The following is a 27,896-nucleotide window of genomic DNA, read 5'->3' as shown; positions in this document are numbered from 1 at the left end:
CGCGCAGCGTACAGTACTGTACAGTGTAAGAGTACTCCAGTTCGGACAATAGGTGTAACTTTTTCTCTCAGTGAGTCACTCCCAAACAACTCGGAGACTCACGAGCCCCCGAGGAGAACAGCACTTTCTATTTTTCGACAGTGTTTTAAACCTTTAATTTATTAGTTATTGAAGTAGAAACACAAACGTGAGATATGTGGCATATGCGAACTGATCTAGTTGTGAAATTGTAACGTAATCACCGGGGCGACGGTGTGTCTGAAGACCGTGTACGTGTAACCGGAGCCGAGCGGCTCGTCATGTTCAGCCGCGGGTCCAAGAAGCGGCGCTCTCGTCGCGCGGTGAGTGAGTCTTTCCAAGTATAACCTAGTAATAATGCATCCCACTGTCGGGACACTTTGTAACAAAGTTGTTTATATCTTTTTGCTAGGAAGGTCGAATACGTTTTTACTGTACTTCTGAGAAAATGGTGTCGAGTTAGTGCACGACGTGAACGCGCGGTCCGTATCACCGACCGTTCAGGCGGTACAGGTCACTCGGACCTCAGGTTTAACACACGGCTTTTACCTCAGGCGTGACGAGCACCTACGACTGGACGGGACTGACGGGTCCCCTGAGCTACCTGCTACTCTTGTGTATCTCTGTCGGTCATTCGTGTCTGCCGTACCTCAGATGGTTTAAAGACACACAGGGTCCTCGTGCGAGTCGGAGGTGAGTCGCGAGGCTCGTACCTACCGGCCCACACTGGTTCTACTACTAGTGAGAAGTGAGAAGTGAGCCGCGGAGAGAGCGCTGCGCTGCTGAGCCTCTGGTCTGGAGGCGAACGCGCCAGGTGCGGACAGGACACCTGTGCTGTGGTGGCCGACTGGACACCGGTCCGAGTGTCCGGGCGGACCAGTTGTCTGTTCGTTCTTCGTCCTCTCGCACTTCACCCTCCTTTTCCGCGGCAGTTTTCTTCATCCGCGCGAGCCCTGAGTGACTGGCTCTTTTTTGAATATATTTATATTATGATTATAATTTATGTCGCTAACGGTTTTCATCCGAAACCTGATTTCATTTAACACGTAATACGAACTAAGGGTGGCAAGGTGGCGCAGTGAGTGAGTAGCGCTGCCGCCTCATACTATTACTAGCGTGGGGAGGGGGGTACTACTGGACGTGGGTTCGATCGCGCTCACTGTGTGGAGTCTGCGTGCTCCGATTTCCTTCCAAAAACATCCCGTTCAGGTGACTCGGTGCCTCGAAATTTCCCGGTTGTGTGTGTGGGGGCAAGCCTGCAATGGACTGGCGTCCCATCCCTGGTGTCCTGCCCTCCAGCCTTGCGCAGTGCTTTCAAACAGCTCCCGTCACCACGATCCTGCTCAGGACAGAGCCTTTTTGAAATTGTATGGATTAATAACACGTACTAAGTATTTTTCAAGAAATGTGTAACTTTTAAGTACGCAGGAGATATAAAGCTAAAGCATGTGCATAAGTAGGGTACAATGCTTATACGAGTTTTTACGTGTACAGTATATGTCTATATGCCTTTGTCTAAAACAGGGAATACTCCGTTGCTGGGGGGTCAATTCGGGCGTGACGTCATCGTCCACCTGTGGCGCGCGACGGGGCTGCCCCGGGAGGGGGGGGAGCCGGAGGTCCTGTGACGCTCGCGGACACGCGCGCGCTGTGTGCAGTGAAGGTGACCTGTGTGTGTGTGTGTCCACACTGCGTTGGTACAAACATTCACTGGAAATGACATTTGAGTGCTTGCCCCTCCTCCAGAAAGGCATGATTCAAAGTCTAAAGTTTTTGTTCCCCGTTAACCACTAATAATTGCACTGATTTTGTGACGCATGCAGTTAGTATTTATGTACAGTTTACGGATTTTTGTCAACATTAGGCTCTAATAAATTAAGAGCTGTGTATTGTTCCTGTTGTTCCATAGGCTGCAGTTCTCGCGAGGCTGATGTAAGTTTAGTAAGCACACTTCAGCCTTCATAATATGTTTTTACTAAGGATGTAATACAAAAATATAAGTATAATGTATGATAAAAAAAATATATATTCACACTTTTCATATTGCCGTGATGGTGTCCATACATGGGATGTGTCCAAGTAGGAATCATGTTGGTGTGGGGAAAAATGGAGAAGAGGGAAGAAGTACAACTCCGCAATAAATCGGTTCAGTGAAAAATGTTTTCTTTCGCGTAGAGGTGTATGGAAGAGTTCTGTGTGAAAACTAAAGGTCATAAATGGAGTACTGCAAGTGGTGTCGTTCGAACGGTGACACAGTTAGGAGTGTTCACATCCTCTGTGCAGGCCCTTTCCCTCTCGTCATGGGGGCTTCTTGCAGCAGACCAAAGTTCTGACTCATGCTTTAACAATTGTACTTAACCCCTTCCTGGCAGCACATACACCAACTTTCACTGAGGCCCCCAGTGGTCCTGCACAGGGCAGTGCAGCTCAGGCTCTGAACTGCACGTTGTAGTAGCTGTACTGTGTATCACAGTATTTATTAGCGTACCAGGCACTGCCGCTGTGCTAGATCTTCCCAGCATGCTATTCTGTAGAGCCGCGACTTCTAATCAGACATCATCTCCAGCTCCAAACCTTCATGTCAAAAGGAAATGGGCCCTTTTATTAGTTCCATTTATACTCCAGGTGTGTCTCATATAACTGAGTGCTGTGTAACTTGTTTGATGGCATAGTTATCAGACCATATACTACAAAGCTGCGTACACCTTGTGCTCCTGTGTGTGCTGATTGCCAAAGCTGAGTGGATGTGAATTTCTGCACCCAAAAACTGGTTGACCAATGTCATTCTCTTGTTAGCTCTACAGCATAAGAACTGTGGCGGTTTGTTTTTGAAAATAGTTTTGAAAATATTTGAAAATCAACTTCCACCTGTGCAATTAAAGTTAGGCTTTTCCTCTTTTTAGACATCATTCAAAGTAATAATTTAGTAAAATACAGTCTTAACATGACACCATGGTGCAGCAGGTAGCACTGTTACCTCACTGCACCTGGGCTGATTGGGTGTAGGTTTCAATCCACCTCAGTCTGTGTGAAGCTTGCGCATGTTCTCCTCGTGCCTGTGTGGGTTTCCTCTGTGTGCTCCTGTTTCTTCCCACAGTCCAAAAACATGCAGTTCAAATAACTTAGACATTTTCAATTGTCCATAGTGTGTGTGGGTGCCTACCCTGCAATGGATTGGCATCCCATCCAGAGTGTACCCCCCAGCCTGGTGCTCAGTGATTCTGGGATAGGCTCTAGATCACAACAGCCCTGACTAAGACAAGCAGTTAACAAAAGTCAGTGAGTGAGGGTAGTCTAAAGTGTAACTTTGCCCAGTTTTATAATTTTACACGTGTGTACTGGTTTTTGCTGTATACTGTAGTATGTTTTAATAGTTACTGTACTAAGGATTTTTTGCTTGCCGATAGTATTGGAGTGACTTTTGTCGTCCTTTAAGTGGAATGCAGTTACCAACCGTTTGTCCTGTCAGTCTAATTGGAAGTGGGGAGTGAAGTGGTGTAATGTTCTAGCTGTTATGTTCCTAACATCTGGCCTCCTGCAGACTTGAAGCATTGCCAATGTCCAAATGTGAATCCTTTTTCTGTAATTACACTGAAGCACTGTGCTGGAAAAATCTGTCACTTGTTGCAGTGTTTTGCTGAGATTTTCTTTACCCCACTAAATCACTGTCTCTATAGAGGTGCCATTAATTCAGTTTGTTTCAATGAGAGAAGAACAGAACTTTAAAATGGCCTGGTGAGTTGTTTTTATTTATTTGTTTTTTTTTTTTTTATAAATAATCTTAGAGATCTTCTGTCCACCTTTAAAAGTTGTCTCAAGAGCCAGCTAACATCTTAGCAGCTGGATTGCAGGTACTTAGCACATACTCTGAATTCTCCTGTGTATCACAGATGGTTAATTTATAGTCTCCAGACCTGTCATTTTTGTGTATGCACGACATGAGGATATACCCTTTTTTCACTTTGTTGAGGAAGAGATAGGGACACACTCTGGAATGTCGATGTCCTCGGCAGGATTGGTTCCTAACCTGGCCTTCTGGACTCCAGCTTTTAAATGCGTCACTCTGGTTTGCTTTGCCTGACTGCTTGGACACTGCAGTTTCATTGTGTCCAAGAGCAGAAGTGAAGGGCCTTCTCTCTTCTTTTCTTTTTTTTTTTCTTTCCCCTAATCACTGGTTTCAGACTGTTTTATAGCACTGTTTGCATCGGTCGCAGTCTCTTTTTGTGAGACTTTCTAAATCTCTAGCAGTGTCCAGTCCTTTTTCCGATTCGTTTGGTTGTTGACTTTGTTCTGTTGCCGGACTTTACTTTGATTGCATAGAATCAGTGTGTTTTGTCCTGCTTGTTGGTTTGGTTTGCGTGAGAGGCAGCGTGCAACCTCTGCTTGGCGTTTTGTATGAGAACACGTGTAATTACACGTCAGCGAGCAGGGTTTTACGATGGCTGATCTGGTCTGTAATTGCCAAGAAAACAGCAGCTGAGGTATTCCAAGCCGACAGTTCTTAACCTGAAGCAGTGGAGCAGAAACCTGTTTGCAGTGAAGTCGAGGCATCACGGCACGTTGTTCCGTCCTGAAATATTTTGAAGGCCAAGCACATTGTGCTCACTCTTCAGAGGAATATGATGGAAGTTTGATATAAGAGGGAGGTAGCTGGCATAGTTGTTAAGGACCGAAAAATGTCACTTAAAAGTTTCTAGTGTTCAACACTGATTTATGTACCACGACAGGACCCTTGTGTAGTACCTTCAACAAATACAGTACATTTTGAATTGTGACAGTAAAATAACAAAAGGGCTTCAATGGATGGAGTTCTATCTTACTTTGGACAAAAGTATGAGGTAGTAAATAAAATAATGTTACTAGTAGTAGGACAGAATAATGATTATGTGGTCATCTGACTGACTCCCACAGCTCCTTAATGAGGTTTATTTCTGAACCATGGTGAATTTTCTTTCCGAATAACATGACACGTATAACACTAGTAACATTATTTTCCCCTGATTTCAACCATTTGCTACCATGGAAAAAACCAAGATGGCTCTCTAAGGGTGCTGTTAAACCCACTTGTCAGGTTTCGTATGAGTTATGACTGGGTTAGGTTCAGGGCTGGAGTACAGAGAGGTTTTCCTCTCAAGGAATTCTAATTAAGCCAGCGACACAAGCTTTCTTTTATATTGCACTTAATTGTTGGGTCAGCGCCAGAAAACCACGGCTTGTGCTCTTCAACATCACTGTGTATACAGTGTGACAGCCCATCTGGAGCAGGAGCTGAGTTGGGAGAGATGGGAAATTTTTTCCTGGACTTTCGGTACAGAGGGGCAGAGAGTCAGATAGAGAGGGAAGGGTGCAGCATGTTTGCTCTGCCGGTTTCCTTCCTGACACTCTATCTTTAAACAGGGTTGGTGTTGGGGGATGGGCGTGCCATTCGACTTATCCTACCCACCTCTCCGTAGCCCCCTAAATGAGCATGCTTGGCATAAGTTTAGAAGTCTCCCTCCATGTGTGTGAAGTCTTTGAAATGATCCGGCCCATCCAGTTCTGAAACTCGTCTGTGAGCGATTTAAATGTCGCCGTTCTTTCCGACTTGTTAGTCATTCCAGTCTTGCAGAGTTGTGTATACTGCCATCCTGAATGGTAGCAACAACAGTCCACCTCCATGTCTCAGAGCTGTCATGTGTCTGCCTGTAAGAACAGGTCCGCCGGGGCTGATTTATAGTGCTGCGATCTATGGCAGTTACCTTATTTGTCTTCAAGTGACTCCCGTTGTTAGGGCATGGGATTGATTTGTAGAGAAGCTAGCTTGTGGTTAGACTTTCGGGTCCACGCCTGGTGAAGTGTTGAATGTTGGCAGGCCCTCGATGAAGAAAGCACAGGGGGATTGAATCGGAGACACCAGAGCTGTAGTCTGTCTAAGTTTTTATCCATGTGCTGGATTAATCCTTCCAGTCATGTTGATGCCAGTGTGGAACTGGACCGGGTTTTTAACTGCTGGAGCAAAACTTGAAATTCAGGTACAATTTGTGTGCCTTGATTCTGTTCTGTAATAAGCGTCTGTCCTTGTAAATTTTCTTACAGCAGTGCTGTCAGAATGAGAAAGAGTGAATGATTTCCAATGATTTCAGTTTGTGTTTTGCTCTTTGCTTTTAGAAAAAAAAAACACCAATATATAATTTAAGCCTGAAGAATGAAAACTGTGCATATAAATAGCATTTTTTCCTAGTGCTGAAAAGTTTGACTTCTGGGGACCTTAAAACTTTGTCAGTCTGGCTGTCGGCACAACTCTCTGCCTTAGTATTGTTTTACATGCAAAGAGAAATTCTTAGATGGAAATGGACTAAACTGAATGCCATATGTGGCACGTTGTGTTGTTCCTCATGAAGCACTAGTCTGGAACAGCTCATACAGCTGAAATACTTGCTTTGTTACACATTTTCTTCAGTTTAAGTATATAAAGCCAGCGATATTCATGTGTTCATCTTATTCATGTGTTGATGTTCAGTGAGCTTCTTTACCCAACTTATAGGCATTGTGTGGATGGTGATCCTTGCTGTGCTACAACATGAGTAATGATTTTCATCCCAAGTGTGTAAGCAGAGTGTGGTGTCAAGATGAACAAGCACTGCCCCCCCCAGTGTGCACGCGAGCGCAGCTTTGTCTTCCTGCTTATTCTTGCTCAGCTCAGAGTAGACACATTGCAGAAACATCCGGGGGGATAAAGAAGTTGACCCGTGCAGTTTGGGTTAATCTAGTACACTGATTTTAGCGCATGGACAAATCTTTAAATGGACATTTGCAGCGTTGCCATTATTGTCATTACTGAAGGCTTTTAGTGCTGAGCGCTAAATGCTGATAGGACCTGAGCGCTGGGGTCAGGTGGACACGCTGTTGCCTTTGCCTGTGTTTCCTCACTCTACTCCAGCAGCTAATCCCTTGCAGGCAGGGCGAGTGTTCCTCTCTGTATAGTGCAGAACACAGCAGGTGGCGTAGTGGTTATAGTCATCATCTTGTAATCAAAGGACTTGGGTTCAAATCCATATTCGAACTGTTGTATCCCTAAGCAATTTACTTCCCCAAATTGCTCCAGTAAAAATTACTGAGCTGTATAAATGGGTGAATAGTTGTAAGTGCATTAATACAAATTACAAATTGTTACTTTCTAGAATGCCCAGGAGGGGTGGGCAACCACTGGCCCGTGGACCCCCAGAGGTTTTTTTTTTCTCCTTCAACCTTCAGTTGGGAGTTTTTGTTCCTTTCTGCGGTGGCCAGTAGGTATACTTATAGCTCTATAATAAGTTCTTCATTATGGTAGCCATTAGTTGACTGTCTTCTTTGTTTGTATCAATTTTTCTTGCTGTATGCCTGTGTTAAAGCGCTCGCTGTCACTGCATGAGAAGAGTGCTCTATAAAAAATAAAAATAATAATAATATTCAAACATCACATTGTAAGTCATTTTGGAGAAGGGCACCATCTGAACAAATAGATAAGCAGTAGTAACAGCACACAGCAACAGTGTGTGCAGCTATTAGGGCTGCGCCCACAGCTCTACTGCCCTGGGTTAAATGTCCAGCGTTAGCGTGGCTGACGAATAGAGCTCTGGTTATACTCTGGGGCCGATGATAGAGGCACTGTGCTAACACCGTGTAACACTGTGTAATGGAGTTCTGTGCTGTTCCAGCAGGCCGAGGATGAGGATCCGGACTTGGGGCAGCCTTGTACCCGCTGTGGAGACCAGTGTCCCGGCTTCCGCATGCATGGCTGGAGGTACAGTGCAGTACATCTTCCGAGAGACACACTTGACACGCAGACATGTACTCCTTTACACACCTACAACCCCACACCATCACTCTCTGGAACAGTCAACTATGGACTCATACAAAAGGAACAACCAAGAGAATGATGTGAGGAACATGTAAATAATTTTTGAAGGTTTTTAAAAAAAAAAAATCATATCAGAGATTACCCCCTTTCTGCTGTTAAGATATTGAATTATGGACAAAGTGTATACTAAAACTTATGCAAGTTTAAACCTATTTGTTATGTTCTTCCCTTCCGCACGTTTGCTGTCATTTTGTTTGACGCCAACCTACGTGGGCATTGTGGACAGTGGCTTCATGTGTGCCATTGTTTCTATTAGTGGAAAGTCTTTGTAGACCCTGTGGCTTTTTTTCTAAGAATTTTAGTATTTGTACTGCAACTGCCATTACCTACATTTGGCATCAATGTACAGCCAAATTGCTGAAGGATTTATGACTTTGTGCTGAAACAAGGACTTGTTGCAGACTGAGAAGTCCTTCTTGCTGAATTCTTTCATTTGTGATGTACGTCCTGTAATTCCAGCTAAAAATTATGGATGGACAGCAGCATTGTCATATTCTCAGGACTTATCCATGAATCTATGCTCTCATGTTTCTTTTGCAGTTATGTAAGAGAATCTAGCAGACAAAAGCCTCTGCAGCTCATCCTGCTGAAACAGATTTATTTAAAATTTCTGAGGATCTTCTTTAATGGAAATTTCCGAAGAAAGGGCACTGGCCAAATAATAAAAACCACTATTGCATAATTTTTATCCACATTACAGTGTCAAGAAATTGTCCCCCAAACAGTGGAATGTGGAACTTAGATGTTATTTAGTCTATTTCTGGGGGAAAATGGAAATCACTATAAGTACTGGTGCGACACATTACAGATGGTCCCCGATTTACGATGGGATTATGTTCCGATAAACCTATCGTAAATCGAAAATATCGTAAGTCGAAAATTCATTTAACGCGGCTATCGAACATCGCCTCTTATCCTTTAAGATTGTCTATATTGTCGATTGCGAAAGTCCAAGTTCACGTGCGATGATTTGATGAAAATTTAAAATTCAAAGTACGGTTTCTACTGAATGTCTGTCACTAGCGCGTCATTGTAAAGTCGAAAAATCATAAGTCGAACCATCGTAAGTCGAAAAGCATCTGTATTAATGTGTCTTCAGAAAATGTTAGAAGAGATGGAGGTAATGGAGATCTCTGAAACATGTTATCACTGCCAAAAGTTATATTATTACACTACAGTTTACAACTTATTACAGTGAAGTAAATAAAAAAATTTAACTTGTAGTTGTGCCTGATAACATGCAACTTAAAACTCTGCTGGAAGCAACAACAGAAAATAGGATGATGTTAGTTAAAAATCCCGATTCTAGGATTAGAGTGAAGTGTGTTTCTGTGTTTGTGTGTGCGTGGAGCGGTATGTTAGGACCGCTGTGCAGCTGTGATTTGCACAGACCTGGGATACATCTGCTCTAATGGAATTAGTGAAATGGCAGTGAGCCCCTCCTCCTGGCCCTTTATTCCCCCTTTATCTTTGTCCTTCTGTGTGACTTTAAGCAAACACTTCCACTGAGAACAGGACCTTTGCTTCACACTTGTCTGCTGTTCTTATAACACTATATATACACTTTGTGTGTCTGGGCCTCACACTACAGCACTCATAACTACGTGAAACAGCGATATTGTGCTGCAGGCCTGTCTTATTGTGTTTTTTGGTATTACTTCTCTTTCTCAAGTACATTCTTCTCTTGCTTTCTTTTCTATGCTGCCATCTCCCCCCTGCTGTCAGTCTGGTTGGCTCTCTCTTTAATGCGCTAATCCCTGCCGTCACACTAACAAGATTAGCCCGTTCAACTCCTGCTGCTGCTGCTGCGGCTGAATACACAGTGATGGAGCCATCAGTCGCTCCTGCCCTCTGCCCCCCGCCCTCTGTGCCACAGACACTCCGCTTTCATTCCTGTTCTCCTTGGCTGCACTGAACGTGCATACAAGTTGAGGTTAAAATCTGGCAGCTGAGGGTGTATAGGGTCCTGTCTCAAATGGATCTTGTAATTAGTGCAGTTTGGTATTCATTTTGGTATGGATTACTGCTACTACTTGTAAATAACTGTTAACGTTTGAGTACCAGTGCTCTTCGTGTCATTATTGCACGGTTTTGTGGAGTCGAGCTGCCCCAGGGTTGTGCGGTTCAGTCGAGCTGAATCAGGATCAATGCTCTGTGGAGTGCTGAGTGTCAGCGGAGGCGACACCTGCAGCCACGCAGAAATCCCTCGCATTGGCACAGCCGCAGGATCCGCCAGAGCCGGGGAGGGCTACAAGCGAGGAATGTGGAGGAGACACAGCAGGCGGGACATCGGGGTGTCGGAGCACAGCTCCGGGAGAGTCTCTGTGGCTGAAGGGCGCACCAGCAGTTTTAGCATGGATGAGGGCCGAGCTGTGGAGAAAAGAGAGGGGAACACAGATGGAAGGTGAAAGGCGAGTGGAAGGCAGATAGAATCACCAGAGACAAGTGGATGAAGGGATACGTGAGCTGGTTTTCAGTAGTTCACCCTGATATCTGGTCTTCCAGCTTTCCTTGGGAAACATGTTCAAACGCTTGCAAAGGTTCTTTTGCTCAATTTCTTGATCCCTTACCTAAGATAATGCACAAGTGGTGAATGAATTACATTTATTCATTTAGTTGACACTTTTCAACATTACACTACTTAGTTATTTGCCCATTTATACAGTTGGGAAATTTTTTTTTTGCTGGAGCAGTTTAGGGTAAGTACCTTGCTCAGGGGTACTGCAGCTGGAGGTGAGACTCCAACCTGCAACCTTTGGGTCTAAAGGCAGCAGCTGTAACCACTACGCTACCAGCTATCCCAGTATTTTTGAGATGTGCTTGTGTACAAGTTATTTTAAAACAATGCAACTTCACACAACAGTTTTTTTTCAACCAATTTGGTAAAAGCAAATATACTTGAAGAAAATGAGTACATAATAGAAGCATTCACAACTTCATAATGAGCACCTTTACTATTTTTTACTCGGAAGCCCAATAGTCTTCATCGTTCGTTTGTCTAATTATGGTAAGACTAGCCAGTCAGTAATGTTTTCATTTGGAGACAAATTCTACGACAGACTGTAAGCCCCTTGTGTTTTTTTAGTGTGCTGGGCTCAAATGGCAGTGACGCAGTGGCGCTTGCTCTGTCACAGGCACTGAAGGGTTTTACTTGTGAAAGGCTGTTTGCTCACTTGTGTAGATTAACAGAGAGAGCCATTTTATATGGTCAGCATGGCAGTATTTTACTGAACATGCTACTCTACAAATAGTTCCAGCAGCAACTACGATGTGAACGGAGTGTGAAGAAAATTTGAACAGAATTGTGATTCTTAGTATTTGGCTTGGGTTTTTCTCTTTTTAACTGTGCTTCTGTGTGTCATAGATAGTTGTCCATCCACCCTTCGGTTTGAAAGACAAAACATTTCTCTCTCAGGTTTCCTATTTTCATTTCTCCATCTGTGACACATCTTGATCGAGGTACTACCTTTGATCTACTACAGTTTAGGATGAAAAACACACAAATGTTTCTAAATGACTTGTACTGTTTTTATATATTGAAATCAATAATAACCGAACCAGCCATGGAAGGGAAAGTATTTTTGCCTTCTAGAAATATCACTTCTCAGCTATCTGTTGTTGTAAAACATGAAAATTTAAGTTGTGAATGTAGTTATTACAGGACATGTTCATATGTAGGACATACCAAAACATATTTGTTGCTGCCTGTGGATGGAAGTTTCGTAGAGAAAGTTATACCGCAATCTGTTACGGCAAAGTACACAGCACAGATGCACTGAGAGACTGCACTGGTTTAGAGGAATGCGGGCAATGAAGGAACAGTACTTTCTTTGAAATAAAAATGAACCCTTTGCTGCTTCAGTACAAGTATGACCAGGACCACAGGACAGCTCGGTGAAGGACAAGCTGCTGTCGTTTTTTTTAGCTGTGGTCCACCAAGACATTCTGGAACAACTTTGTGAAGATGAACTTATCTTGTTTAAAATTATAATTTGGGTTACATCTGCTTCTCCTCACTCAAGCCCCTCAGAGACCAGCAGTAAATCACGTCGTCCCATGGCTGCCGAGGAAGTGATGCAGTCATCAATCTTGTTAAAGGCAGCACCAGACTGAGCAGGGTAGACCGGTGTGGAGAGACGAGGGTTAGGGCCGAGCAGTCCCCAAAAGCGACAGACAGGATTAAGTTAGCACTGACCCGCCCAGGACCACAGGCCCAATTACCTCAGATAGAGCTAGGAAGGGCTGAGCCCTGAGGAGCTGACAGCCTGCATGGGTCTGGGACCATCTGCCACTCGCTTCATGTGGCCTTCAAGCACAGCACCGCTGAACTCAAAGCAGCCCAGTAGTTGGGCAGAGTCAGAATCCCAGTATCCTCCAGGATCCACTGAATTAGATACATGCTGAACTGTCATAAATAATTGCATCACAGGTCTTAAGTGAAAATTAAAAATGACACTGTGCCATCAATGATGCAGCCAAACACATCAATGATGCAGCCAAAACTAAGAAGTATCAAACTTTAGACTCCTTTGAACAAAGTAAATTGTGTCCTAGTATGGCATTTAAGGTAGAAAATCCATGTCCTCAGACAGCATGCCAGCCAAATGTGATTTTTCTTCATGTCAGCCTGCCTGCCTGCCTATATTTGAAATTTTAAATGGTATTCAATGTTGAATCACCTACACATTGCGTTTTCCAGGCTTCTCCCACCAAGGAGGTTCCTAGTCCATTAGAAACCTCTCGGGTATCTTTGTAAAGGGACAATTAGAACATATAATGAGATGGAGCAAGAACACACTGTTGCTCATTTAATTCTTAAGTCACCAATCACTGACAGCAATCCATCTTATCATGGAGTAAAGTGAAGGCAGTGGAGTGACAGGGTCTGATAGGTGAAGAGTAGGAACACAGGGTGGGCAGGCAGATGGAGGGAGGCTGCATGACATGGATGGATGAGAATAACAGGTTTGTGGGTGATACAGATTAGATGAGAGATGCTCCAAAGAGGGTGTTGGACAGGCGTGAAAAATTGAGACTTGAAAACAATGGGCCCTTTATATCTGAACTCTGACTGGCAGGCTGCTGCAGGGTGATTGACAGGGAAGTTGTGTGTGCTGACACTGAGCAAGGTGTCACAATAAGACACAGCCACCAAGAGTCTCTTAAAGTCCATTTTTGTCTTTCTTCTGTGTTCTGCTGAGCGGGTGGGGTCAGTCTAATAGGAAAGTATTTGGTATTAGCAGCTGAAATGGTCTCATCTGGGCAGTGTTCTGTGTTATCAGGTAGGCATGCAACAGGTAGTGTAGTGATTAGAGATTAATCTATTTACAGTAGTTCAACACTGTAAGTTACTTTAGAGAAGAGGGTCTAACTAATGTAAATGTTGTGAAGAGGTATCGCAATAAAAGTAGTTTGCTTCGGGGTACGAATATGTATGTAGTTCTAAACTTTTTTGCTGAACAGTGAAAGTTTGCAGACTTTAAACAAAGGCATAGTGTATGTATTAATTCATCCATATTCGTCCAATTTGTCCATTTGTCATCATAAATGTTCAAAGCAGGCTTCTTGTGGTCCAGAGCCTGTTCTCTAAGCAGAGGGCTTGAGGCAGGGTACGCACTGGGTGGGATGCCAGTCTTTTAGAGGGCACAAAAAGTTTTTTGAAATAGACTTTTACCCTCAGGAAATTCACAGTATAAATACAGACACATTGGGGTATAACACAAGTACTTTTCTGTTAGACATTAATGGATTCATGAGCATTCTTGCTGTTGGCTGCAGGAGACACATCCATCGTTGGGCCATTGTCTGTACGCTGACTTCACTGTTACAGACCTGTTTGTTTGTGTGTGTGTGTGTGTGTGTGTGTGTGAGAGAGAGAGAGAGAGGGGGAGAATATGTCTGTCTTGCACATAAGACTGAGCATCAAGTGGGAGGAGCTGTTGCGAGTTTATAGAATCCATTGTTGGGATGCACAGCGGCAGTCTGAGAAGACGTTGAGCAGAGGAGGAGTAGAGACTGAGGGAGGGGATCCCACTGTGGGCTGAGGAGAAGGTGCCTGCTGGACAGTACGGACCCAACGATAAGCCTTACTTGGCCCAGACAACAACGCTCAAGTAGAACTGCTGCTTCTATGTCCCTGCGGAGCGCTACTCAACTGTTTGCAACAACTACATTTTTAAAAATAAATTTTTTGCTGGGAAGATAATGTATGAGAAGCCTTTTGGATCCTTGAGTGACTTTGAGGAAAGGTAGTATAAAGAAAGGGCCTTTTTCTAACACTAACCTCTGTTAGTGTTGTTGGCTGATGACGACACACTGCAGTGTCAGCTGTGTTCCTTTACACTGTTCTGTACCTGTTCTTTTTGACTGAGTTTTCTGGTAAATGAAGCTGACCTGATTGTGTAAACAACAGCAGAGCAGGACTGAAAGAGAAGCTGAGTGGGAAGTACTGATTCCACTTCAGTAGTTTTGCATTGCTGTTAGAAGTGTTGCAGTGGAAGGTTGGAAGTTCAAATCCTACCTCTAGTACCCTTGAGCAAGGTTCTTACCCTAAATTGCTCTAGTAAAATTACCCAGCTATATAAATGGGTAAATATTTGTAAGTAGCTTAGCATTGCTTTGGAGAAAAGTGTCCCCTAAAGGAATAAATGGAAATATAAAACCTTAAGGTAAGTGAGTTGCTTCCAGTACTTCTCCAGATCATAAAGAGGTTTATCTTCTGTTGGAGTTGCATTTCTTTTCATAGATTTATACTTTGGCACTCTTGTCTCAGCACAGGTTCTTCATTTGCATCACTTTGTAGCAGGTTCCTGGTTTGTTTGTGTTCCATAACAATATGTTTAGAGATGGAGTTTAAGTAGTGATTTCCAAGATAAGTGAGAATTACTTCTTGTCTGCTCCATATTTCTGGAAGGTGAGTAAGGCAGGCAAAAAACTAGGGTGAAATAACCACAGCCTGAAGAACTAAAAACTATGACAGTGTTTTTGTATGTTTATTGCACATTAGCAAAGAAATGCCAAGTACTACTATGCAGAGCCTACAGCAGCAACTCTGCTCATACTGTAGTTGTGCCCAGAGCTGGGTGAGGCTGTAAGGGCACTTTTCCAGCAGTTTTACTGCTCTCTCTGAGATTCAGACCAGAACACAGACAGAATGCCACTGAAACGCTGTTCTCCGCTTGCTGTGTAACCAAGGAGCCGAAAGCTACACAGAATGACTAGCTGCGTATGGTGTGCCAGACTTGCTCAGCATGCCCACACCACTCGCCGCTGCCCTGCTTCGTTTCGGCTCAATATCTCACTTGATTCCAGAAGAAAAGTGGACTTCCAACAGAAGGTCTCATTTTTACCCACCTGAGTTTGTCTTAAATCTGGGGAGCATGCTAACCAGGTGAATCCCTAATCCAGTCTGTTTATTGTTGCTCAGAGAAATCTCCAAGCACCAACAGTGCTTGCTAGGTAGTTGGTGATTAGTGGGCTTAGGGTCAGTGTTTTGATCTAAGTTCAACGCAAACTTAAATCACAACTTAATGTGGTTGCAGCGTCAGATGGTGTGTGAGATTCTGATTTGATTTAGCCCTAGAACACACTTTACAACTTTTGTGTTTTTTGCCTCGATTTGTTTACCTGCTCTCTGAGTGCTTGGGAAATATTTTTTACATAACCCTGTGCTGGTCGCAGATGCCCTGTAGTGACAATAGAAGATAATAGGATTGTGTTGATTTCTAGGGTGATAATTATGGGGTTAACTTGAGTGTATTACATTGACAGATTTATTCAGTTTGTAAGTTGTCAGATTATTGGGGAGGCAATCTGGAGCTGTACACACAATGGGCATTTACCTGGGTCTCAGTGTTTTAGATGTTTTAGTAGTTCTTCACCTTCTCTTGGTCGCTGCGCAACCAGAACCCCGGTATACGCTGCCCGCTTACTGTGCTGTTGCTCAGTCAACGTCTGACATGTGCAGCGCTGCTCTACAGTTTGTTGTTGTTTGCTGTTGCTAGTGGTTGGGAGGTCAGACTGAGGGCAGGGTGTATACGCTGGGCTCTACATGGCCTCTGGAGAAACTGGTGGGCTCTCCTCACACGACTCCCCATCCCACCTGAGGTGCTTTGGGCAGTGGGGCACCACCTCAGCAGGGAGGGGGCTTCCAGTTAATAGGAGCCTTGTCAGGAATTATTCCTGCACTTGACCCAACCACCTCAAAAGCACACTGAGGTCTCTCCTCGAGTTGCTTCTCTTTTTTCAGTTTCCCCAAATCTGTTGTCCCCTTCTCTACACTCTGTTTTCCAGCTTTCCAGCCATGGTTTGTCTATTCAAAACAACACTTGTTTCTTTAATTCTGTGAGAGTTATGTAGTCTTGGTGTTTCATTACAACCTTTGAAAATTATTGTGGTTTCAAAACATCTAAGGGAGCGGACACTTGCATGGAAACCAGTAACAGAATCTAGGTATCACATTGTGTAACTGTGATAGAGAAGCCTGCTGCATAAGCTGCAGGTACATGAAAATGTGTGAAACAGGTGTTTGTTTCAGGTGACACTCAGACCGCAGCCCAGGAGCCCTGACACAGCTTGCTGTGACACCATCTGGGCCAAACCCAAACATGCAGTCACAGATCACTCCCTTGGGAATGGATTGTGAGCTGCAATAACAGTCTGGCTGCTGTGGCTTAACCTGAAATGACCCACTCTGTTTAACGTTATTTATGCCAGGCTTACCAGGGTTTGGGAATGCAAAGGAATGTGCTAGTCTTTGTGTGCCCAAGTGTTGTAGAAAATATACATCTGTCATCTGCAAATGGTTGACTTCGGTGAGATACTTGTGGAAAACTCAAGGTCTTTCTCATATGGAAACGCTCTATCTCCCACCTTATCCACTTACTGCTATGGCTGGATCTGCTCTCCTTTGTCTGACCGTGTGGATATGCAGCATGAGTGGTGGGAACTGCCCCAGTGAGTTGTTTAACCTGAACATGCAGAAGGGAGTGGGAGCGAAGGGCAGCTTTTATTTGCAAGAAGAGATTGTTGCCCGAAGGGGGGTGGAAAGTCCAAGTAAAGCTGCTTTGTTCACATCTGTGCCAAAACGTGGGGTCTTGCACCACAAATACCCAGCTGGGCCACCATTATGCAATCCACACGGGGCTGTAGTTTTGAAGGTGGTTTGGGCAACTCAGGCTTGATGGTGTACGGGATACCTCAAAGACACGGAACAGCACACACTCAACCCTGTGTAGTCTAGTCAGGCAAAGCCTATTAGTAAGAACACAACCAACTCATATCTGAGTAAAACAATGAAAAGAAAGTAGTGTTGTATAATGGGTAGCATCGGTGCCTCATGGCTCCTGGGCTGCATTTTGGGAAACAGGTTCAAATCCCAACCAAGTGTGTGTTGAGTTTACACATTGTGCCTGTGTTGCATGGGTTTTTTCAGGGCTCCAGGTTTCCTCACACATTCCAAAGACATGCTGTTCAGGTTCACCATAGTGTGTGAGTAATAGAGAATGTATGTTCCACTGATGTATGGATGAGTGACCCATTGGAAGTAGTGTATCTAGCAGTGAAAGTCAACTTGGTGAATAAGGTGTGTGGGCTGATAACACTGCACTGTGTTCATTGGAAGTTGTTTTGGAGAAAAGCGTCTGCTGAATAAATAAATGTAAATGTAAAAAGCTGATGAGAAACGCAGCACTGTTCTGATTTTGTGTTTACAGCCGCAATTCAAACACAGGCTACAAGTACAAAGTGTGCCGAATTAGAGGCTGACCTTCCCGAGCCTTTGAGAGCTGCTGCGATCAGAACTGACTTTAAGCTCTGTAGTTTGTGTGGCTGCCATTGATGCATTTGACAGGAGTCTTTGTAGTCATTGTTTGGCATGTGGCAAGTGCACTAGTAAGAAAAATATCAGCATTTTCTCCACACTAAGGTTTGCAGGAAGGGTGGAAAGAGCTTTGGAAAACTGGCAGTGGAAACTGAGCTATCTGGTCTCTGTTTGATTCATTATTGCAGACTGCAGCACTGTCGTGAGCACAGTAGTCATAACCTTCTGAGTCAATAGATTGTGCTCCTTGCTCTGTCCCTCTCAATCTTCTCTTCCCTTCACTTTTGTTTGTGCTTCAGTGTACGGTAGCTTCAGCTTGCCTCTCTCCCCCTTCAGGAAGATCTGTGTCCACTGTAAGTGTGTGCGTGAGGAGCATGCTGTGCGTCCGGCCCCAGGCCAGCTGGAGAGGATGATGACCAAGCTAGTGTTGGACTTCCAGAGGCACTCCATCTCTGATGACGATTCAGGTTGTGCGTCTGAAGAGTACGCCTGGGTGCCACCTGGACTCAAACCAGAACAGGTCAGAATACTTCTGGTATGGACAAGAGGGTGGTGATGGACAGTTCCAAACAGCAGTGCAACACATACACATTTACATTTATTCATGTAGTTGATGCTTTTTTTGTATAGTGACGTACAATTCAAAGTAAAACAAAAGTATATTACACTGACAAATGGCACGATAAAGGTGCAGACACGCAATTCTGCAAGTCCAGTCAGTTTGTCTAATTCCACCATTTGAAGCACCATAGCATGAATGGACATTGGGGGTGCCTGGGGCCTAGTTGTACCCACAAGCCAGATGAAGTCCCCAAAGAGCACATGTTGTGTTTTGCTTCAAGTGAACATGTACAGCATAGGCACCTGCAGTTTTAACTGACAGAATCTGTGAAGGATGTCCCTGTGTGCCAGGTAGTTGAGCACATGCTGCCGTCAGTTGGTCTGAGGGTCTGTGAGCAGGAGGTGTGCTGCTGCGAACTCAATGCGTACATTAATTTTTAATTCAGCAAACACATTCTCTATGGTTACAAGCAGCTGCTCCTGCATTGTGTATTGTACTCACTCAACTTTTTTTTACTGACTTTGACTTGGGGGTATAAGGTTACATTTCTTTACTTCTCTTTCTCACACGCTTGATTCAGCACTGTGTCCCTCACTGTCTTCTTCCCTGTGCAGGTGTATCAGTATTTCAGCTGTATCCCGGAGGACAGAGTGCCTTATGTAAACAGTCCAGGAGAGCGCTATCGTCTCAAACAGCTCCTTCACCAGCTGCCGGCTCATGACAGTGAGGTACGCTGCATCTAAACTCATATGTTAAATGCACACATAACCTTAGCTTCTTTTACACACAGTAATGACTTACTGCAGCCCTCACTGCCCTCCATCTGTCTGTCTTTTAGCCCCAGTATTGTAACTCTCTGGATGAGGATGAAAAGAGAGAGCTGCGTTTGTTCAGCCAGCAGAGGAAGAGGGAGAATCTGGGCCGAGGCGTCGTGCGGCTCTTCCCAGTCACCATGACTGGAGCCATCTGTCAGCAGGTGCAGACAGGGATCACACAGTGTGCAGCATTAAAACACAGCGACAAAGAGGAGTGGCTGCTATATTTACACCATCTGCTTTCTCCCCAATTTCCTCCAATAAATTAATTGCTTTGATGTTTTCTGTCTGTGACTCAGTGTGGCAGGCAGATTCGCGGGGGTGACATGGCAGTGTTTGCTAGCCGTGCAGGGCTGGGGGCCTGTTGGCACCCTCAGTGTTTCCAGTGTGCTCAGTGCCATGAGCTCCTGGTTGACCTCATCTACTTCTACCAAGATGGCAAGATATACTGCGGGCGGCACCATGCAGAGAGGATCAAGCCCCGCTGCCAGGCCTGTGATGAGGTGCAGACTGACCCTGGCTCTACTCGCCTTCATTGTCTGTCACTGTTCCCTCCCTCCCTCTGTCGCTCTGTCACTAATCCTCTTCTCTGACTAAAGACAGAGGGAGAGTATTAGTGAAGTCAGCCCTATGAAGTTACAATTTTTAAAAATTACCTTCACTCTCTCACACACACACACACACACACACACACACACACACACACTCAAGCATTGAAAAGTTTGGAATCATCCAGACATTTTCATGTTTTTAAATGAAGTGATCCTTATTTTTTTTTTTTTTTTTTTATCAAGGTACCGTTAAATTGCTTTAAAAATATAGCCAAGACATGCTTACTGCTTGAAATTGCTGTTTTATAATTTCTTATTCACATAAAACTCTGAAGTCCCGTTTCCAGCAGCCACTTCTCCAGTATTTTAATTGTAAGTTCTAATGGTAATGGTCCTAATGGCAGAGAAACCTGTCTGTGTTAGCACAGCTGGAACTGTTATTCTGTTGGAAAAAGCAAGTAAATTGTCTTTCGTTGAACTGCGAGGTACTGGCATTCCTAAAGTTAATTTCTGGTTTCAAAAATGGCCAAAAATGAAAGTGCTTTCTCAAGAAACAGTTCATTCTGTTATTGTTTTCCAAAATGAATGATATTCCATCTGTCAAATTGCCATTAAACTGAAGATTTCACACAAAGGTGTCCACTACTCTATCAGTTCTTTCAAAAACATAAATTTTCCCAGGTGATTCCAAAAGTTTGAACACTAGTCTGTGTATGTATGTATATGTGTTTGTGTGTATGTATATAAAGGTGATTTATAAGAATTGCAACTTCATAGTGTTGACTTCGCTAATATTCTACCTGTACAGATCATCTTTGCAGATGAGTGCACAGAGGCTGAGGGCCGCCACTGGCACATGAAGCACTTCTGCTGTTTCGAGTGTGAGGCAGCACTAGGTGGCCAGCGCTACATCATGAGGGAGAGCCGACCCTACTGCTGCACCTGCTACGAGTCGCTCTACACGGAGTACTGCGACACCTGTGGGGAGAACATAGGTACTGCGCTGTCCCTTTCACACACTGTCATACTTGGCACACGCTGCTTCTAACATTGCTTTGGATACCTTGAATTTGTTGGTTATTGCGGAAAGAGTTTAAAAAAAAAAAAAAAAAAAAAAAATAGTGGCAATGAGCAGGGCACATGGCAAGAACTGAGACAGGTGAGTTATTGTGGAAGGTTAGAGTGCATTCTGCTTTGGAAGTAAAGACTGGGAGTGAGAGTGCACTATGTATTGAGAGATGGGTCGTGGGATCATTGCGATAGAGGAGCTACAAAAGGAAGAGCTCATAAATTAACATTATTTTGGTTGTCTGTCCAAAGAAACAAACCGGTGTTTTAACCATTTTTACCACTGGGTATTTTACTGTGTAGCTTTGTGAAGGGTTTGTTAGAAGTATATTGTTTGCCATGCCATGACTGGAGATCTGCATATGTGTCTTTCCTTCTCCCAGGGGTTGACCAAGGCCAGATGACATACGAGGGGCAGCACTGGCACGCCACAGAAGCCTGTTTCTGCTGTGCCCGCTGCCGCCTCCCTCTTTTGGGAAGACCCTTCCTCCCACGCGGGGGCCTAATTTTCTGCTCCCGTCCCTGCTCCCTGGGAGAGGACCCCAACAACTCTGACTCCTGTGACTCAGCTTTCCAGAGCAGTAACTCGGAGCCAGGTCGCCTTGATTCCACAGCCACACCTCAGTCACGCTCAACACATCCTGAAAAGGAACATGCCAGTCCTGCAGCACCGGGAAGAAGTTGCAACAGCAGCAGCAGCACCAAGGAGGTGGAGAGCAAAAGTAAGGCAAAGCCAAAGAAGGGGACAAATGGGACATGATTAAAACAGGGAGAACGACACATAACAGGCCAGGGGTTCTGTACTCAGATTAATGCCACCACTAAAGCTCCGCTGTGCCCTCTAGGGCCTGAGAACTCTATTAACACCTTCCTGCATTTATTTTGTGTCTCACCAGAACGCTGCAGTTTTCTGTTATGTTTATAGTTTTCCGGTAAATCTGCCGCTCTCTCTGCAGGTCTCCCTTGCTTCAGACCACAGCTGACTTTGACAAGTACAACCCCTTCATTTAACGGTGATATCAGAAAGTCACCGTCCCCAGTGCCACGTGGGTTGATGGCAAGAGGCCGAGGTCTCGGGCCTGCAGATGACAGCCTCAGTGGCCTGCACCATGGAAACAGCAAAACAGACTGTTTGATCGACAGCCTCGATTTCTCACAGAGGTCAAATGAGTACACCCATATGGAACACTCAAACCTGGGCAGCAGCTCCAGAGGGACATCCACAACAAAGACCCCTGGCGGCACAGCAGAGAACAGGGATGCAGGTGTGCTTCACATATTGTCTGTAGTGTACTTTTACTTGAAATTCTTTTCATGACACTTTTTTTTTATTTTAGTGGGAAGTATTGTTAATGTTGTCTTATTTTGTGTGAAAGGATGACATAACACAGCACAAGCATAACTCAGCCTGTCAGTTTTCATGCTGTTTAATTTTGATATGTTGGATGTTAATTATTTGGATAATTTAATGAATTTACACAACTGGCAGTGAAATGAATGTAGGTTTGATCTTGTCAAGTGACAGAAAAAGTAACAGCATTACTTGGTGACAGACATGGGCTGCTCTCGCTACCCTGCGGATGCCCAGCCTGGACATGCAGAAACCCGCGCTTCCCCTGAGCCTATCCCCTCTGGAGGCCAGCCATCTCGTACCAGTACCTCCAGAGTCAGCTTCCGAGAGCCAATCAGCTGCAGCTACGTAGTTGAAGATGATGAAGATGAAGATGAGGAAGGGGGAGAGGCACTTGGACAAATGGTGCCAGAGGAGGAGGTGGCAGGAGGATTTAGAAGAAAGTTGCGATTCCAGAAGCAAGGTCTTCGCCCTGGCTTTCCCCCTCAAATGGATCTCCTTGGTAAGAGTATAACAGAAAATTTCAAATCCCAGACTAATGAATACTCTATTATAACCCTCTCTGTTGCAAGTTGCATAACTCCTTTGTTTTTAAAATGGCATCACTTCACATTTTCTTATTCCAGGGTACAATATTTCTTAGTTTTTCCTGTTTTCCACATGCTGCATGTCCTGCTCATACTATCAGTCCCTTTTCCTGTTATCTTTCACAATATTAATCATTATTTTTTTATTAACTGTTAGCTGACATCTTTGTCTAAGAGGGACGTACAATGTCAGGTGCACTATCTAGCACTATGTCAGTTGTTTATAATACTATATCTATATATTTGTAATACATTGATGAAACCCATTTATACAGATGTGTAATATTACTGGAACACTTCTGGGTAAATGGCTTGTTCAGGGGTTATACAGCAGGAGCATAAATCCTGCGCTGAAAGCTCTAACCACTGCCCCTTTTGTTATTTTTACATTTTTCATAACCTCTTGCGGTACTCTCATGTTTCCTGATATCCCCGCCCATCCTTCTCCTTGTTGTGACTGCAGTCGATGGACCATACCAGCAGCGAAATTACCGCCGGGGGGGTGGGCTGAGTCATCGGGATCGTCTGGCCTCTGACTCCCCACTCCATCTGGGCACGGAGACACGGTTTCGACGGAGCAGGTCCGACAGACCTCGACTGGACACTCTGGACTGGCGGGGGGAACGTGAGAAGGGGCCTGGCAGCCCCCCCGGCTCACCTCTCACCCTGTACCCAGTGGCTTTTAAACATGAGGACTGCTGCTCAACCTGCTCGTCTTCCTCAGAGTCAGAGGCAGAGGGCTACTTCCTGGGCCAGCCCATCCCGCTCCCACCTCAGCTGCGTCGGCCCCATTCTGGGGATGGAGGAGGGGATTCTGGGAGGGAAGAAGATAGGGACGTGGGCACACAGCAGCGGTGGAAGAGAAGGGAAAGGCGAAGGACTCATAGTTTCAGTGGAAAAGACAGAGACAAAAACTGTGTGCTCTCATAACACAAACAAGAAACATGGTTTCCCATCTGTCCACCTTTCAGCTTTGTCCGAAGAGCTGATATCACGAAACATCAATGGATCTGTCCTGGGGATGGAGCCAGGGGATGTTCTCTAAAGCCATTCCTCTAAAGTAGAATCACTTGTGTGTATAGTACATTAAAATCAAAAGGTTTTGTAATCAGTATCTGCAGAAAGTCTTTGGATACATTAGTTTGCTTGACACATTTTACATTCCACACTTGGAAACAGTATTTATATGGGCCTTAATGTAATTGAAACTTTGGCATTTGTGCAACTTTTATTTGGGAACTTAAGTGATTTGTTAGTGTTTGAGTGCTCAGAGAACTAAAGGATCCATCTTACCCAGAGTGTTTTCATTTATTGATTTGTTCATATTCAATGACTGCTTGTCCTACACACCCAGAGCATTTGACATTTATTGTAGACTAATTATCAGAAGTGATCAATGATTATTGATTTCAGAATCTAAACATCACATCAATCATACAATATACACTTATGTAGTTAGTACATATTATGTTTTACAACATGTTACTATGTTTTAAATTTGAGAAAGCTTATTAGCAGTTAAAGGAAGATATTATGCAGTCATTTGTTTTGGATTTTAAGGTCAAATTGATTTAAAAAAATCTTATGACAGGGATTTTTTTCTTCTGCAGTCTTTTTGTAACTTCACATTTGTTACAATATTTCATAGCATTGTTTGTGTTTATGCGTGATTTTTCTGTCTTTCAGCAAAGGCACAAGAAGCTGAACTGAGAACTTGATAGTCACTTTTTAAGACAAACATTTGTATGATGCTTTTCTCCAAAGCAACAGCTGGATAATTTTTACTGGAGCAATTTAGAGTAAGCACCTTACTGAAGGGTGTACTACAGCTGGAGGTGGGATTCAAACTTTCACATTGGGGTCCAAAGGTGGAAATGCCAACCACTGTGCTCCCAGCTGCCCAAACTGCAAATAAAATTGAGAAACTGCAAGATTTTAATGTGAACACAAATGGCATATAAGGCTTAGTGGCCTTAAATATTTCTATTTTTACTAGTTTAAATGACTGTGAAAGTTCAGAAGAAATGTTCAAGATATTTGAGTTTTTTAAAGTAACTTATTGTAAGCATACTGTACTGTATTTCTTGTTTTTGTATTTTTTAATAAATGTAAAGACCTTGCACGTTTGTTTTATGTTTCTCTCCAACATTGCTTAGGGGTTTGTTAACATCAGTCTGAACCGGGTATGTAATAAAACGGTTATAATGAAGCATGTCTGATGGAACAAGTGTGTGACAGAACGGATTCGTAATGAAACGCAGCATCCTGCCTTGAACCAGGTTCAAGCTGCCGTCCTCATACAGGCTGTTTCCCTGGCAACTTATTTCTCTTATCTCTCCTATCATTAATTCCTCACTCTTCTCTGGCAGCTTCCAATCTGCCTTCAAAATTGACCTCATCTCTCCATTGTTGAAGAAGCCCTCTCTGAGAACCCAAACTCAGCCCACAATTACAGGCTAGCCTCTCTTCTCCCTTTTCAGTTAAACTCTGGAATACAGTACTACCCCAGTTATCTGTAACCCTTTCATGGAATAATTTTCTTGATGGTGATGTCTCTATTCAGATCAGCCATTTCCACCAAGACTGCTCTCCTTGCAGTGACATGCTCTCCGGTTAGCTAGAGCTGTCTTGCTTTCCTTTCCTTGATTCTCATTCTACTAGATCTCTCTATCATTTCACAGTCAACCACCAGATCGTGCCTTCCGGTCTAGCACAGCTTGGAATCAACTGAAGAGTACTGAAATGCTTCAAGTCTCACTTATCAAGTACGACCTACCAGATGGTTTCCCTCAGTCTCTCTCAACTGGTGTTCTGCAGGGCTCACTGCTGGGCCTCTTAGTCTTCCCTTGGCTCTGTCATCACTTCCCATGGCATCTCCTATTATTGCTGTGCTGATGATACTCAGCTCTTCTTTCTACAGCTCTAGCTACAGACATATCCTCTCGTATCGCAGCTTGCTTCCTGAGCATCTCTTGCTTAGATGACTGACAACCATCTACAACCCAACTTTTCCAAGACTGAGATTCTTCACCTCCAGCAAATTTGTTCAACTGTTGAGAATTCTGAAGCAGTCAGTTTGCTCACTTTATTTGATTCATTGGTCAAGAGCCCAGGAGTAACGATCAACCCAAGTTTCTGTTTCTTCCAACACTTCAAAGCCATAACTCGGTCCTGTAAATACCTCCTACGTGACGTCTCTGGGATCCACCCTAATCTTGGAACACACCACGCGGCTTCTGGTGCAGGCCACAGTGATAAACTACTGGAAATCTTTCCGGTCTGGTCTTCAAGTGCCATTAATCCTCTCCAGCTGATACAGACTGCCATTGCACAAGTTCTTTGACCTGCCAAAGCATTCCTATATAACTCCACTCGTGTCTCTTCACTGCCTCCCTGTAGCTGCTCATATCGAGTTCAAGACTCTGATTACGGCCTACAAAATATCTACTCGCCGATACCTACAGGACATGAGTCACCCCATCCAGAACGCTATGCTCCTCCACCTCTGGCTCCTTGGTGGTCCCATGCGCAAGTGGTCCAAAATCAAAAGTCCAAAGGTTCTCAGTTGTGCCTCCAATGTAGTGCAATGAGCTCCCTCACTCTCTCAGAGATGCTGAACCCCTCTCAATCCTCAAGAAGGGTCTTAAAACACATCATTTTCAGACCAACTTCTCTCCTGACCTATTTGCTCCATAAACATGCACTGCATTATTATTATTATTATTATTATTATTTAAAATTGTACTCCCTATTAATCATAAGAAGTTAGTGGCGTCAAGTATGCCCACAGAAAGGGTGGTTTTGCTTTTGGACGATTCGGCGGTACTTGGTTGTAGAATCACGTGTGTGTGTGTGTCCGACTCTGGTGGTAAAAATACACTGTTTCGTTTACTTGGAGGTGTATTCGCTTTGGAGAGAAGCGTATATTAAAAGAAAATGGAAATGTTTTTCATCGACCACTAGCTTTTTTACGGCTGTACAACCTCGAAGGAGCTTCCTAACCTACTAACTTGTACACACAGAAACAATGAATGTTATTAGCCATTGTTTTGCATAGAAACTAGGTGATAAATGAATTTCTGTGGGGGATAAAATTATTAGTGAAATAAAATTCGAGTCTGTAACGAAACACAAAGTAGTACATCACCAGGCAGGTACTAAAAAAAAGTACGTGTTTAACAAATAACAGTATACCTTTATAGAATTTTATCCTTTTGGAAATTTGGATTGTAAAAAATCACGTTCGTAGTGGTGTTAAAAATTTAACCTACATTTTATGAGAGAAACAAACCGAAAGCAAAAAGAGGTTTCCGACAAAGACTAAGAATTTATAGCTGTTGGGCTGCTGTACTGTCAGAGCCCGGATAGCTCAGTCGGTAGAGCATCAGACTTTTAATCTGAGGGTCCAGGGTTCAAGTCCCTGTTCGGGCGTTGCACCTTTTTATTTCGTATTTTTGTAAAAAACTGAATTTATACCCCAACGCGTACTACAAATCAGTGATGGTGTTTGTAAAATCGGTTCCAAATTCCAAACGCGCAAGATGGCGAAAAACGGGTGAAGAACAAGAAGCACGCATAATATTTACGACAGCGGATTTACCGAGAATAACGTCATGACATGTACATATAATTCAGAACAAAATAATAAACGCAAATCTGTAACCGTACATAATTATACACTACAGGGAATAAAAAGACGATCCCACGGTGCTTGCTGAGATTGAAAAAGTGTTGTTGGAATTTGAACACTGAATATTTGTCCTGAAATAAAATAAACTTTCCCGATAGTATGATAGTGTGAAATAAAATACTGTATTGTTGCTTCTCTTCGCGAAGTGACTACTTGAAAAAGTGGCTTTCAGGGTTAAAGCCGTCAAAGGTACAACTAAAGGACGGCGGTTTGTCACCTTACACCGTTCACCTTTACACAACACTTGGCAAAGTGCCAGCTCGCGCCCGTACCAGTTTTTAATGTAAAGTGTCCGTTGTTTCTTCGCAGTATTCCTGCTTAAGAGAGGATTTTATTTCAGTACAATATACTGAAAAACTATATCACACAAAAATTGCACAGTGAAGGCGGTCAGACAGTATTTTCTCGAAGAAATCGGCCCTCTGCGTGAGAAGTTCCACGCGGCACTCAGTCACGGCACAACCGCCTGGGGCTGTTCCTCCTCCTCGCGCGCGCGCGCGCGCGCACGCGGCCCACTCGCGGATCGGTCTCTGTATGTATATATATATATATAAT

General features: G+C 43.9%; 1 protein-coding gene and 1 non-coding gene across 5 annotated transcripts; both read left to right on the top strand.

Moving 5' to 3' along the window:
• Nucleotides 1-24,096, top strand: prickle3 (prickle homolog 3). Of its 4 annotated transcripts, none has more exons than XM_018753005.2 (11): nucleotides 1-341; nucleotides 7,698-7,780; nucleotides 18,054-18,237; nucleotides 18,894-19,007; nucleotides 19,118-19,255; nucleotides 19,394-19,597; nucleotides 20,454-20,640; nucleotides 21,097-21,435; nucleotides 21,670-21,978; nucleotides 22,267-22,566; nucleotides 23,115-24,096. In XM_018753005.2, the coding sequence occupies exons 1-11, from the start codon at nucleotides 300-302 to the stop codon at nucleotides 23,579-23,581; spliced, it is 2,367 nt and encodes a 788-aa protein (XP_018608521.2). In that variant the 5' UTR covers nucleotides 1-299; the 3' UTR covers nucleotides 23,582-24,096. The 4 variants fall into 4 exon arrangements, with proteins under 4 accessions (XP_018608521.2, XP_018608520.2, XP_018608522.2 ...); XM_018753004.2 differs by having other exon boundaries at nucleotides 7,695-7,780; XM_018753006.2 differs by lacking the exons at nucleotides 1-341; nucleotides 7,698-7,780 and adding an exon at nucleotides 13,851-14,145.
• Nucleotides 24,097-27,009: 2,913 nt separating this feature from the next.
• On the top strand, nucleotides 27,010-27,082 carry trnak-uuu (transfer RNA lysine (anticodon UUU)). Its single transcript has one exon. It is a non-coding gene; the product is annotated as a tRNA-Lys (tRNA).
• The last annotated feature ends 814 nt before the right edge of the window (nucleotides 27,083-27,896 follow it).

The sequence above is a fragment of the Scleropages formosus genome, chromosome 1 (assembly GCF_900964775.1).
Source record: "Scleropages formosus chromosome 1, fSclFor1.1, whole genome shotgun sequence".
Taxonomy (NCBI): domain Eukaryota; kingdom Metazoa; phylum Chordata; class Actinopteri; order Osteoglossiformes; family Osteoglossidae; genus Scleropages; species Scleropages formosus.
The sequence above is the reverse complement of the archived record's forward strand: the minus strand, read 5'-3'. Positions and strand labels throughout refer to the sequence as shown.